A 14,635-nucleotide genomic window follows, 5' to 3' on the forward strand; every position below is an offset into this window, starting at 1 on the left:
TCCGAGATCCATGAACAACAGATTTATGTGAAAAAAGAATTTTTTGTGTTCATGGGGACAACTCAAAAACATAATGACTGAAGTAGTCTGAAAATCCCATGTTATTCAAATAAAAAACAAAACGAGCTTATAGGCACGTCTTCTAATTGGACTACAGCGCTCCGTTTTCGCACACATTTTTTTTAATTTATTTCAAACGTGTCTAGGGGGCGCACTTATCGGAATTCGTCAACACCCCAAATAAGGACCACCCTAATTGATACTGAAGTTCACAATAGGAAAACTATGAGAACAATATAACGTGTTGAATGAGCTCGCGATTTATATACCGACCAACCACACTCTTTCCCCATAATAAATTCTAGAAAGTGAAATCGTCGAAAGAAAGTGAAAGTTAATCGTCGTAAAAGCTATCGCGTCCCTGTCGAAGCTCGGATGCAGGACTCCAGTTCTGGCGTTCGCCTATTATTCTTTCGCGACCCGATCTCAGACCCTTATCCCTGGGTTCCGCTCAAGGCTCAGGGAGCATCTTGTAGCGGGCAGGCATAAGTGAAATGCCACGTTACAGTATATAAGGAAGTTGAAAAAAGCGACAAGGGCAGACAAGAGACAATAAAAATTCAATTTATTTCTTGTGTTAGAACTTTGATATTCATATTCAATATTTATGATGCAATGAATTTAATAATTAGTTGGCCACCGTGTTGTTTTGTTTATTGAACATATTGCATCAGTAAAATAACATTTACCTGTATCCCACAATTTTTAAATATTAATTTATAATCAACCAGGAAAAATTTCAATTTTCTGACATCAAAAATAATTCACAAGACAAAACACAATAATATAATAATAATACGAGAGAAATTTGATTTTCAATTAATAACAATGAACAAAACATATTATTTCAATTCGTTTCTTTAACCAACTTATTTCTATAGAACAATATCTTGTCAAAAATTTGAAAGGCTTACAAAATCTTTAACTGTTTTCTGAATGAGAAATTTATGATTGCTACACATAAGCTCACATAAAATATAAAATTTTGTCTGAAAACGAACTGCTCACTTCGACGTAGCACTGACTGTGCAGAACTCACAAAAAAAAAAAAAACGGAAAACATGAGCTACTGTCTCGAAACAACCAATATACAGTGAATATTTCCACATTTGTAGAAGCAAATACGTTATTTTATGTATAAATGGTTGCGTTGATAATGAAGCTGCTGACGATGGATAAGACGCAATGTTATGTCATGCTGCGATAAGTTACTCTTGAAGTGATATTTCTAGTCTAGAACCTTCGAAAATTCGGATTTATTATTTCCATTTTCTTACAGTTTAAGGTTCTAGTGTAAAATATCACTTCAAGAGTAATTTATCGCAGCATAATACAGTATTGCGTCTATCCGTTATCAGCAGCTTCTTTGTCTGGGAACATTGTCTTTGCTCCCAATGGTTCATTTTTGAGCCTTTAATGACACAGTGAGAAAATGAAAAAATGTTGACAATTCAAAACATTTTAGAGGTAGGTCCGTCTAATATTTTTTTCCGAGGAAATCCAATTATGTGTTATATTTCCTAAGTGTTCGTACGCATTGTATATTTTTCAGATTTTAATCTTGACTTTGACCATTTTTCGCGTACACGCAACATATACAGAGTTCAGGGGTAGTCGAGCCGTGCAATATTTTTTCCGGAAACATCCAAATATATGTCGTATTTCCATCGTGTTCATACGCATTGTATATTTTTTCAAATTTTTAGACTCGAATTTGACCATTTTCTCGCGGAAGCGCAAGATAAACAGCGTTCGAGCGTAGTTACCCCTCCGATACTTTTTTTCGAGAAAATCCAATTACACGTCACATTTCTTTCGTGTTCGTACGCATAGTATGTTTTTTTCAGATTTTTAGACTTGAATTTGACCATTTTGTGCATACACGCAAGATAAACAGCGTTCGAGGGTAGTTACCCCCGCCACTATCGTTTTTTGGAAAAATCCAAAAACAGGCCAATTTTCTTTTGTATTCATACGCAATATATATTTCTTTTCAGATTTTGAGACTTAAATTTAACAATTTTTTCCATAAATGTGATTATATTTAGGGCTGGCTCACCCTCTTGATTTTTTTTTTCTTTTTGAGCAAATTACATTTTTCATTTTTCTTCATGGCATGAGAAAACTTTTTCAGTTGTATCGGTTAAAGAATATTATGTTCTTGTGGGTGTGTTGCGAATAGCCTTGAGGAGTATGAGTAAACGTAGGTTTTCTTTCAAAGGGACTTGGTCTGTCGGGTGTTTCTCACAATCGGGAGAGAAAATGGCACGAGTACCGAACCGATGATTGAGGTTTCCCTGATCGTTTCCCTCTTTTTCCGCACAGAAAATAAATTAGTACAAAAAGAAAACACAGAACGGAAGTATCCGAACAAATTAATCATAGATTAGAAAACCGTGAATTATAACGAGGATGTATCCCGAGGAAAGCCGCTAATAACCGGTTGGAAAAAAAATACCGAAGTGCGTGACTGCCTTGTTTGGTTTCCTCGTCAGGACTGTTTTAGTATTGCCGAGTCGTCAAGGAGCCGGTCCTACTAGACTAAGAGGGGAAAACCGAAAAGAATAACCGCCGTAATGACAGTGTTGCTACCGAGCCAAATGTTTCGCTGTTTTAAATTGAATATTACTCGAATTAATAGTTCCGATCCGTAACATTCCCCCCGCACTTTATCACGACTGTGATAAAGTATCAGAGGAATCGATTGGTAAAATACTGAGCTTGGTGACTGGCCGCGTAAGCGTTGTTGTAGTCGTGCGAAGTTCGACGACTCTTACGAGGCCATCTGAACCCGGAAAGACTCGAGTGACTCGAGCCAGAGGCCATTGAGATGGCGGAAACCGTTCATCCGTTATCAGGACCAGCGATCCGACCTTAATCTCCGTAGATGGATGCCGCCACTTGGAGATGGCTTGGAAGCGTTGTATACATTCTCGAGACCATCTTTTCCAGAAGAGTTGAATCCTTGATTGGATGAGTTGACACCTTGTCAACCGATTGATATTGTCCGAGCTACAGTCTGGCTCCGGAACCGTGATGAGCGATTCTCCGATCAGAAAATGACCAGGAGTGAGAGCCGCAAGGTCCTCTGGGTCGTCCGACATAGGGCAGAGAGGCCGAGAGTTTAAAATGGCCTCGATCTGGACCAGGAGGGTTGTAAATTCCTCATAGGTAAGGATCGAGTCCCCGATGATCCGTTTGAGATGGTGCTTTACCGATTTGACTGCAGCTTCCCATTTTCCGCCGAAATGAGGAGCCGCCGCCGGGTTGAAGATCCATGTTGTACCGTGGGATGCGAGGGAAGCCGATAGTTGGTTGTTCTCTGCTGAGGCTTGCTCGAAGAGTCTCCGAAGTTGTTCATCCGCTCCTACGAGTGTTGTGCCTCTGTCGCTTTAAAGTGTCGCACAGATTCCGCGTCGACCCGTGAACCGTTTATAAGCAGCGACGAAAGCCTCCGACGTATAATCCGTAACGAGTTCCAGATGTGCCGCCGAAGTAGAAAAGCACACAAATACCGCGATGTACCCTTTGTATGATTTCGCCGCTCTTCCTCGCCACGTTTTGATTGTGAACGGCCCGGCGTAGTCCACACCCGAATGGAGACGGTGTAATCCTTGAGGCCGGAAGCTGTGCCATTAATTGGCGCGCTCGTATTCCGCGTTGCCGTACACACACTATGCATTTGTATATGCGAGCGCGTACCGACGGGCGTCCGCCGATTATCCAATATCTCTCATGTGTACACGCGAGAGTAAGTTGGGTTCCGCCGTGAAGAGTCCGCTTGTGCACGTCCTCGACGATGAGGTCTGTGAACCTTGATGTCCGGGGAAGTATTGCCGGTTGTTTTTCTTCGTACGAAAGGTTCGAGAATTTTAATCTCCCCCCGATCCGAAGAATTCCTTGTTGATCCACGAAAGGCGTTAGTCGAGAAATTGGATCCGATGTTGGTACGTTGAGGCCGTCCTGAAGCGCCTTTAATAACTCCCCCGTAGAATTGGTTTTGTATGGCCTTGATCCAGAATATTCGAGCCTCCTCGAGTTCTTGTGTATCGAGAACTGAGGTTTCGTAAATTTTCTCCCGACGTAGCCGCCTGATAGCGCGTTTTACCGTTGCTGTTACTTGGAGCAACTTTGAGAGTCTCGAGTATCGCTCGAGAAGATCCCAAACCGATGCCTTGATAGTGTGTGCCGAGAGGGCGGAGTGACGTGGAGGGTTTGTTTGAGCCTCCGGCGCCTCCTCCGCAGTGACGTCACCCGAGGATTTTGACCAAAACGATGGTTGCTCGACCAACCATGACGGGCTCGTCCACCAAAGGGGGTGATTCTTCAGATCCGAGGGCGAGATACCCCTTGAGGCGCAATCCGCCGGATTTTCTTTCCCCCCTACGTGACACCACTGTCCTTGAGGGATAATTTCTTGAATTTTTGCTACCCGATTCCGCACAAACTCCTTCCACCTCGAGGGATGGCTGAAGACCTATGCGAGAGTAACCGATGAGTCCGTCCAGCAGTAGAGTTGTATCGTCTTTACTTCCAGCATTCGTTGGGCGTATGCCATCAATTTAGAAAGCATCAGTGCAGCCGTGAGCTCTAGCCGCGCGATGACGGTTTTCTTGATGGGCGTGACCTTCGTCTTGGCGCAGACCAGTGAAACCGTCGTGGGTTGTCCTTGATGTTCCGTCCTGATGTATACTACGGCACTCATCGCGGCTGCCGATGCGTCCGAGAACCCGTGCAAATGGAAAACCGTGTCCAAGGAAGTGATCTGTAACCAGCGAGGGATAATAATATTGTTTAACTGTGCGAGTTCCGTGCGGAACTCGAGCCACCTTATGACAACGTCCGATGGAAGTGGATCATCCCAGCCGACCTTGAAGAGCCACAGTTCCTGCATAAGGATCTTCGCTCGTATAATTACCGGCGAAATGAACCCGAGGGGATCGTAAACTTGAGATACCTCCGATAACACCGACCGTTTTGTAAAGGTAGGTGAGGCGAATACCTTAGCCTTGAAGCGAAGACTATCTGAGGCAGGATGCCAGCACATGCCAAGCACGCTTACAGCTTCATCGTCAAATTGAGTCGTGGCGTCGGGGCTAGGCTGAAGACCCAACTCGTTGAGAATTTCCGGAAAATTTGAGTTCCATTTTTGCAATGGAAAGCCGCCCGCGTTGCATATTCCAATAAGGTCGAGGATTACTGCCTTGATGTCGTCCCTTGTGTCTGAACCGCCGAAGATATCGTCGACATAACGACCCTGAGTTAGGGATGGTACCGCGAGGGGGAACCGATGTCCTTCGTCCTCCGTCAGTTATTGAAGAACCCGGAGGAAAAGCCATGGAGCGCACGTCATCCCGTACGTAACCATTTTCAACCGAAATGTTACGAAGTTCTCGTCCTCGTCCGACCACAATATACGCTGGTAATCCCAGTCGTCCTGAATTACCTTGATCTGACGGAACATCTTTACGATATCCGTTCCGAAGATCCAGCGCGATCGCCGTAACCAAATCAAGACATCCGAAGCGTCAACCTGCAGTTTGCCGCCCGCATGAAGTATCTCGTTAATAGATACGCCTGAAGATGTTCGGCACGATCCGTTGAATACAACTCGGAGTTCAGTTGTGACGCGATCTTCCTTGAGGACGCCAAGATGGGGGAGATATATCGCCGCCGATGTTTCCGAGTGGTCAGAGACCGCCTCCATGTGGCCCAAAGATTCATATTCCTTGATGAACTCCCTGTACAGCTGCCGATATGACGCGTCCGTCGACAACCGCTTTGCTACTCGTCGAAGGCAACGTAGAGCCATCGGCTTACTCTCTCCGAGCAACGAGGTTGATTCCTTGAATGGTAACCGAACGATATAACGACCAGTGGACTCCCTTGAGTGAGTGTCCTTGAAATGCTGCTCGCATATCAAATCGTCCGGATTTGTTTCCGCTCCTGCTGTCGATGGGATTTCTTCCTGAATCCAATACCGTTGTCATATCTGGCTGAGGTCTTCATCCTCTGAGACGAACTGTTGCATCCACCGGGCCGGAGATAACCCAACCGAGTTTTGTTTGCTGTGCGATGAGACCGTGTGAATCCGACTTGACGATTTGAGGCTCGATGATTTTGCAGTAAGCGTCCGCTCCGATTAATGCGTCGATTGGTCCTTGATAAAGAAATTTTGAGTCCGAAAGGGGTAAATTGTTGAAAAAATCGCGTTTGATGGTTTCCGATGGAAATGATGGCAGGATGATGGTGAGTCGCTTGAGAATGTAGGCGTGAATTGTAACCGAGTCGTCAGTTAACAACGACTGGATTCTCAAAGAAACTACTCCCCTTGTTGGACCCGTGTTGAATCCTCCGATGCCAATGATTGAAACAGCCGCTGCTTTTCGTTGTAAGCGAAGATCATTCACCACCCGCTCTGAGATGAACGAGAGTTCAGAACCAGGATAGATCAGTAGTCTGACCGCCTGTGAAAGTCCTTGATCGTCGTTGAAAGCCGTTGCACGAGCAGTCGCCAGTAAAACTGCTTGTGGGAAATCTTCCGAGTTGAGGGAAGATTGCGCAGCGTCCTTCTTGCTGAACGCTCGCTGCCCGTGGTTCGATGTCCTTGATGGTTGAGGAGGGGGAGAGGTTTCCGAGACCTTGAGACTTCCCTCCTTCACATCTGTTTTGGAAGAATATCCTTTTAAGTTCTTCCTGTGCCCGAATAGAGTTAATCCGCCGACCGAGAGGAGAACGTCTATCCCCTGGTGGTTAGTCCTGCTTACCGGATGTCGAGGGTTGGCCCGATGTTGCCGCCGCCGTCCTTGTGGCCAGAGCCGCCTTTGTCCGATCCCCTGGAGACCCTTGATGAATGAGGGAATGATGTTTTCCCTCACATTTCTGGCACTGTTTTACCGAACGGCACGAGTTTGCTTCGTGGGGGCTGAGGCAGTTATAGCAGAGCCTACTTTTCTCCACCAAACTTCGTCTGTCAGCAGGGGTCATCGAGAGAAAACGAGCGCAAATCGTGATATAGTGCTTGCCGTTACAGCATGAGCACGTATATTTATCCGATGACGGTTGCGCCTTGTCGTTGTTACCTTAGACCGTTCCCGAGGCCGTGTGCGTATAACTCGTTCGTTTCGTTGCGTTCGCGGGAGTCTTCGATGGAGCCGTCTCCCGTTCGAAGTTCTGAAGGGCCCGGGCCCGTGCCACGATAAACTCGAGAAATTCCGTAAGTGAAGGAACCTCGAGCCTTGATCCGAGTCGTACTTCCCACGCTTCTCTTGTATTAGGGTCGAGAATTCGCGTGAGTACGTGGACGACGATACAATCCCAGTGCACAACTGGGAGCCCTAGCGCCTTGAGCGCATCGAGCACTTCCTTGGTCGTCGATACGAGCGCAAGGAGTCCTTGAGCCGATTTCCGAGGCAGAGATGTGCGCCCGAGGAGTCTATTTAAGACCGATACGTTGGACAGAAGACTCGCAGCCTCATCCTTGAGCGCGCTCTTGAGACGGACAAGCTTCTCTACCTTGCTGATGTCCTCGCGGTTGCCAACCAAACTGAGGAAAAGATCAGAAAATGATTTCCATTCCGAATATTTACCGGAGAAAGTTGGAAGAGGAATTCGAGGAAGGGAGCCTTGAGACGTGTGGTTATCAGGTGCCGAGTTCCGGTTCACCCTGGCCTTCAATTCCGAAAGGAGTTTCTTCGTATTTGAGTAGATGTCCGACGCCGAGTCGTAGGTGTCGTACACGACGTAAGGCGAAGAGAGAAATTCCAGCATACAGTTCTCCGTTATCTTTTCGTGGGTAACACGAAAGGATTTCCACTGATCCTCGATAAGGCTGAGGCTCGTCTCAACGTTGCTGAGTGTAATCGAGTCGATTGGTTGCTCGGAATATGCTTTCGCGTCGTTGAGCATACGTTCCATCACTTGCATCCGTCCGTTTTGCGTGATGACCCGAAACTGCAACACACTCGATATCGACCGAGGATCTTCCTTTGGGGAAGCCGACCGAGGAGGGGAGCCCGAGCGCTCTACCGTTTTCTTAACCGAAGGAACCTTGAGTTTGTCCTTGTCCGTGGTCGGCGGGACTGTTTTTTCCGTCCCCTCCCGAGGGGCAGTCGGGCATTCGCTCAGTGTTACGGCCGGAGTAAGGGCTGCGGGATCGTCCTCACAGTCCGCCCACAAGGACTCTCCGCCCGTCTTGGGTTTCGTACCGTCCGCCATTTTCCGGATAAATTAAACCGAAATTAAACCGAACTGAGGATTGGAATGAGAGACCGAACTCTGCACTTCCGATTGTACGAAAAACCGATAGTCAGTGCACTCGCGAGAGGATTGTCCGTTCAAACGCGAGGAAAACCGCGTTTCTTCGAAAAATTCAAATTCGAAGCTCGAGGAATGTCCGATCCCTTGCCGAGTATAGATTAAACGAATACGAGAGAGAAAGGTAACCCGTGGTACAGTAAACTCACTCGAAACCGATCGCGAAATTCATCTGTCACAACAACGTTTTGTTTTGATCGTTCGCGGCACTCACTGACTCGAAGGTAAGAAGGTTTGAACCCGTTCCGATGATAATTGCCCTTGCGACTTACCGACTGACTCCCTGGATACCGACCGATGGAGAAACTGACCGCGTTATCGACCGTGATCCTCAAGAGTGAGAGAGAGAGAGTCCGATTCACTCGAGGAATGCTGAGAGCACGTGTGCCGGCGAGTTTGTGTAGCTCGTTCAGCGTGCGCGCACTCTTCGTAAACACGGTTGACCTTATCAAGTGTCGTCTTCGAGCGACACAAAGACCGAGAGTCTAAACCCGATAAATAATGTTCAATGTTCGAGGACGCACCTTTTTCTGTCGATTCTCACTGTCCGTTATATTACCCGGGAGGAGCCCGAATTCTCGCCACGAGGCACACCACAATTCTCCAAGTTTTCTCACGTTTTCTCACACAAAAATCCGGCTCGAAGAACCAAATGTTGCGAATAGCCTTGAGGAGTATGAGTAAACGTAGGTTTTCTTTCGAAGGGACTTGGTCCGTCGGGTGTTTCTCACAATCGGGAGAGAAAATGGCACGAGTACCGAACCGATGATTGAGGTTTCCGTGATCGTTTCCCTCTTTTTCCGAACAGAAAATAAATTAGCACAAAAAGAAAACACAGAACGGAAGTACCCGAACAAATTAATCATAGATTATAAAACCGTGAATTATAACGAGGATGTATCCCGAGGAAAGCCGCTAATAACCGGTTGGAAAAGAAATACCGAAGTGCGTGACTGCCTTGTTTGGTTTCCTCGTCAGGACTGTTCTAGTATTGCCGAGTCGTCAAGGAGCCAGTCATACTAGACTAAGAGGGGGAAACCGAAAAGAATAACCGCCGTAATGACAGTGTTGCTACCGAGCCAAATGTTTCGCTGTTTTAAATTGAATATCACTCGAATTAATAGTTCCGATCCGTAACAGGGTGAAACTGCCAGATCGCCCCTTGACATGCCTCACTTTGAAGGGTGCTTTCACCCCCTTGAAGTGTTTCATGGCCGATAAAAAAAATACGCGTCGCTTAGTTTTTAGTCTACTATAACATATTACAAAAGAAATCAAATCGGAGAGTTCGGGCTGGGATACCTTCCTTGTGAGTTATCTCATCTTAAAGTACTTCATCTCTTTAATCATTGAATTTTTTCACTCATAATTTGTTTATTATTGATTTCAGGTGAAAAATTCATAGAAAAAAGTTATAGATAATTGTATAATCTAAAAAAATGCTTTTGACAACATTTTTGTGAGCCTCACGGTTACGGAGATATATCAAACAAAAAAAAAAAAATACACCCTCATTTCAAGATGGCGGTCGAATGACAATATCCCCCAACCCAATAACTCGCTTTCACACTCACAGCTGACCTCTCTATGATACAAAAAAAAAAAAAAAAAATTGCTGCTCACTCACAAGGCATGGTCAAATCACCGATTGACCGGACTATGAGCCAAGTTCCAGAATTGGCTGTTATCGTCGTTGAGTACTTTCGCTAGTGATGCTAGGAAGAAGACGCTGAACGTGCCATCGAGATCCATGACCACCCGTTGACCGAACCTCGTCGACACTCTTCGGATGCTCGTCACTCGATACGATCTGAAGATTTCCAAGTCTGCTAGTTTCTTTGTTTCAATACAGCGTTCCACTTATTCGACTTTGTTAATTATAGTGAAATCCATTTTGATATTTTTTCAAATTTCTTAACTTAATCTTCATTCAAAATTTGAACGTCTTAACTTTTTCATTACTCGGTTCAGCTCAAACTTTTGATGAATATCTTGTTTCAATTCTCACATGTTTTTAAAGAACACGTCAATTTGCTCTTGTAGTTCTACTTGTTTTAAGGTTCTCTTCATTAGAGGACAATCAATGCAAGACGTATGTTTTGACTTGAATTTCTGACGTTATAACTATATTTTTTCTTCCATGCATATGTTACAATCTTTCGAATTCAATGTTTGCCGATCGTGGACCTCTAGACATCATGTCAAAACTTGTAAGTCGATTCCGCAGACTGCTCGTCTTCTTCAATTTCACGATACGTGAACTAAGTAGGTAGGTGTGGATCCAAAACCTTCTGAAATTCACCAATTGCAGATCGACGCTGACCTCTTCGAGAACTATTTGCTCGCAGAAATCCGAACCGTTATTTGCCAAGTGAAATTCGAGGAATGTTTCATTGCACGCTAATAAATGCAGGCTTTCCCGTGAACTCTTTGCCGGCAGATATACGAACTGCTTTCTCATTCCAAATTTTGAGAATTCCTCATCGCTCACCGATCAATTCAGCATCATGAGAAATTTTTGTCTCCAGAAATTCGAATTGTTTGTCTTTCCTGATTTCGTGGTCACTGCTGACAATACCAAAACTGTTTTTCAACTGAAATTTCGAGTATTCGTTAAGTCATTACACCCCTCTATCCCCACTCTCGAAGAAAAGACGATGATGCCACCATTCCCCTCTGCCCTCCTAATCCTCACCCTCGAACAAAATGTCGGTATAATATTAGTAACGGACTCTGTATCCACAATCCGCTTTGCGCCTACTAATGCCGCGAAAATTCGAAACCACAGCATCCTCGGCTCTACCAGTTTACTAGACCTACTATACCCGCAATCTCCTGTCTCCTGAACCTCGTAAAGAATACATTGAACTGACCCGACAACCTCAAAAACTATCTCCCCCCTCCCATAGCCTAGCCTTGCAGTGTCATTGGCTAGCAGCGTTGACTCACGTTCCTTCTGGATGGATTACTGACTCTATCGTTCCACCAATGCAGCTGCTTTGCCGCAGTAAATATTGTGCACCATGTTGTCTCAAACCAACCACCGGCTTTATGAACAACGATGTTTGTCATTGCCTTATGTTTACATGTATCTGCTAGTTAAGACTTTACATTATCACATACTAAGCACGTAAGACGACTTTAACCGACCATATACAAGGTCGCGGTATGTAGGTACACTTGGGGACAATGAATCTGAGATGGCTAATTTTTTATACTCGACAGTTATGTTGGCAACATAAGAGAAACCTACAGCGCCATAGTCAGCTGAAAGCGATACAAACTCAATATCAATACACTCAACATAATCCATGACCGCCGAATCTAACCTTGCAATACCGCGGGGATAATGACTTATATTATGTTTATTGAGATTGAGTTTGTTTCGCGCTCGGCCCACTATGACGCTGTAGGTTTCTCTATGTTGCCAAAATAACTGTCTACTGTAAAAAATTAACCGTCTCAGATTCATTCTTCCCAAGTGTACATAACGAACTAATAGAATGGTTCATACGCCTACCACAAACTAGTAGAATTAACGTATTCATGTTGTTTTACCTACATCAAATAAAGCAAATTCTTCACATCCCCTCTTTGTCTGACAGCCTTAAGTAATATTATAAACTAGAAGTGAATAATTCACCCGCTACAATGTACGATGCTTCAATGTACATCTTTATCACTTATGACATATACTATATCGTTCACAACCAGCTTGTGAAAACCAATATACACGCAACTCATGCGCCCAAGCGTCAACCACTTTCCAGTCGCGCGCCACCGCGGACAACACCCACTACGTCACGCGCGCCGCTAACGCCACCCACGCAGCCACGCGTGACCCGCAATCGGCTCGCGTGACCCGCAATCAGCTCGCGTGGTTTCCCGCTGTCAAAGTGGAGCCGCGGCTGGGATATGAGACCAACGATCTCACCCATCGTCAGGACAACTTCGGTCTCACCGACATTGAGCCAAAAACTGCACCCAAGGTTTACCATCACGTTGCACCTCCAGTACGCTACATTCACTCGACAGCACGCAGGTTTTTTTGGATTACTGCATGACGGAATCATCCACTCTGGCGCCAGCCAGCTCAACCAAAGGGACAGGCTCCTATAACCCTCCAGCTCTTGGGTAATACACCCCTTGGACTTCTCTTCAAGGCCTCTGACCAGGCCACCCAGCATACTACTCTCTCTCTGGGACGTCCGACGAGCCAGAATAACTTCGCCGAGATTCAACCGCACCATTCCAGCGGCGCTGTCCCCATTCGTGGCGTCACCACCCACTTACACTACAGTGGCGACTCAGACAACACAGTCATAGCGTTTTCGAGTGAACACTCCAGATCCCCTCTCAGAACGCTCTGAGAGCAGTTCCCCCACTCTTGGAATTCTGTCCGAGCGATCTCGGAGCGATCTCGCCACGGTCTTACATATTACGTATATGTCTTACATACGGCCATTTTGTTATCTCAAGCATCATATTTTTCTGTTTTTCATAAGAATTTGATATTGATACTGTACATCAAAATTAATAGTGGATATCCAATAAAAATAACACAACATGAGCGAACAAAAAAAAAAGAAACTTCCATTTGTGTTCAGGAGGATTGTGTTAGATGACGACGAGGCAGGTATTGAAACAGATGCCGGCGTGTTATGCGAGGTTATGATAAATGGTAAGAGGGTACAAAAATGTATTTCTTTTTATGAAATTTGCAGAATACTATAAAATGATAAATTTATTAATGCAATTCATGACCATTACACTCATTTATTCTTGCCCATAGGTACAAAAAACATCTCATATGTTCCCAAAAGTTTTCTGTCAAGCCTGGGTATTGAACTGCCTAAGAACTTGCACGGTGAGTTTTTGGAAAACTGTAAAAAAATTTTTATCTTATAACGATGACAAATACATGAATGACAGTCGTTTTTTTATAGATAAAGAAAATTGCTCGTCCAAAACAGTTGATACTTCCGGGGATAACCTAGAACGTGACGTTAGTATACAAGCATCTGGCAGCACGACTGCTATTCGGACTGTTTCGCATGTATTGCTGCCAACGTTCAATAGCTCCAATGCTACTGTGAAGTGGGATGACCATGATACCAAAATGATGCTCGATCTGTACGCCGAAAACTTGAACCACGTTGGACCATTCAAAAAGTTCAAAACAAAAAAAAAGATGTGGGAACACATTGCGGTTGACATTTCAACAACCTTCAGTAAATATGTAAATGGTCAACAATGCGAGTCACGATTTAAAACTGTAAGGAATCGTAAAGGTTTAGCTGTTACTCATAACAAGCAGTCAGGCAACGACGCGAAGGTTGTGCCGTACCAGCAGGAAATGGACAACATCAGAAGTATAGACGACAGTGTTCAGCCTGAAGTTCTTGTGTCTGTGGGTAACACCCGCGTATTGAAACAAAAACGAAAAGAAGATGCTGCAAGAGGTGGAACTAAAAAAAAAAAACAAGATCCTCTGCTCGCTATGTATGTTGAATTGCAAGAAAAAAAAGAAGAAAACAAAGAACGTCGGCATCAAGAGAAAATGAAAATCTTCACGGAATATTGTCTGAAGAAGCAAAGTGAATAAAACTGATATTTACAGAAAATTAACTGGTTGCACTGGCGTGCACCAAGTGCAGTTTCATCCTTTTCTGCCATAGACTTTTGAAAAATATGATAATATACTCTGTGTGCACCAGTGCAACCAGTCGAATTAGCTATTATAATATTACGTATGATCATCACATTAATATTATATTTTTTTGTTATATCCTTCAAATTTATTTGTTATATTATTAGTTCAAACTTAAAAAATGTGATATTTACTCCCAACCTGTTAAAATAAGTCTCATCCAAAGTATCACAAACAAATATCACTGGATACATTATCAATTCTCACTTTAAAAAATATCCAAAAAAGGGCCAAGCTCAAATTAAATTGCAGGAATTGCAGTGATACTTGTTTGCGGTATTTTGATTTTGAACATTAAGAGATGTGGCCTCGACAAATATTCGAACCGAGCTTTGTTGCACGACAAACTTACTTCAGGTTAGAATAATCAAACCAGTGAGATTATTTATCGGTATCATGTCACGTCAATGTTGTGATAATGTATCCTGTGATATTTGTTTGTGATGTTTTCTTATCATTCGTTATAATGTTTGATAAGGTTAATTTTTTAGTCAAAAAATATAAGCAACGACAAGGTTTTATAAAATGTATTTTTATTTCTGTTAATTG

The 14,635-nt window shown here is 44.2% G+C and overlaps 2 protein-coding genes across 2 annotated transcripts in view; both read left to right on the top strand.

Moving 5' to 3' along the window:
• LOC124300690 (glutamate receptor ionotropic, NMDA 2B) overlaps positions 1 to 14,635 on the top strand; it is a 1,918,249-nt gene that overhangs the window by 177,683 nt on the left and 1,725,931 nt on the right. The gene's annotated exons all lie outside the window — the stretch shown is intronic.
• LOC124300695 (uncharacterized) lies at positions 12,709 to 14,619 on the top strand. The gene is made up of 3 exons (XM_046755020.1): positions 12,709 to 13,057; positions 13,169 to 13,243; positions 13,323 to 14,619. Exons 1-3 carry the CDS (start codon positions 12,943 to 12,945, stop codon positions 13,979 to 13,981), a joined length of 849 nt encoding a protein of 282 aa, XP_046610976.1. The 5' UTR covers positions 12,709 to 12,942; the 3' UTR covers positions 13,982 to 14,619.

The sequence above is a fragment of the Neodiprion virginianus genome, chromosome 3 (genome assembly GCF_021901495.1).
Source record: "Neodiprion virginianus isolate iyNeoVirg1 chromosome 3, iyNeoVirg1.1, whole genome shotgun sequence".
Taxonomy (NCBI): domain Eukaryota; kingdom Metazoa; phylum Arthropoda; class Insecta; order Hymenoptera; family Diprionidae; genus Neodiprion; species Neodiprion virginianus.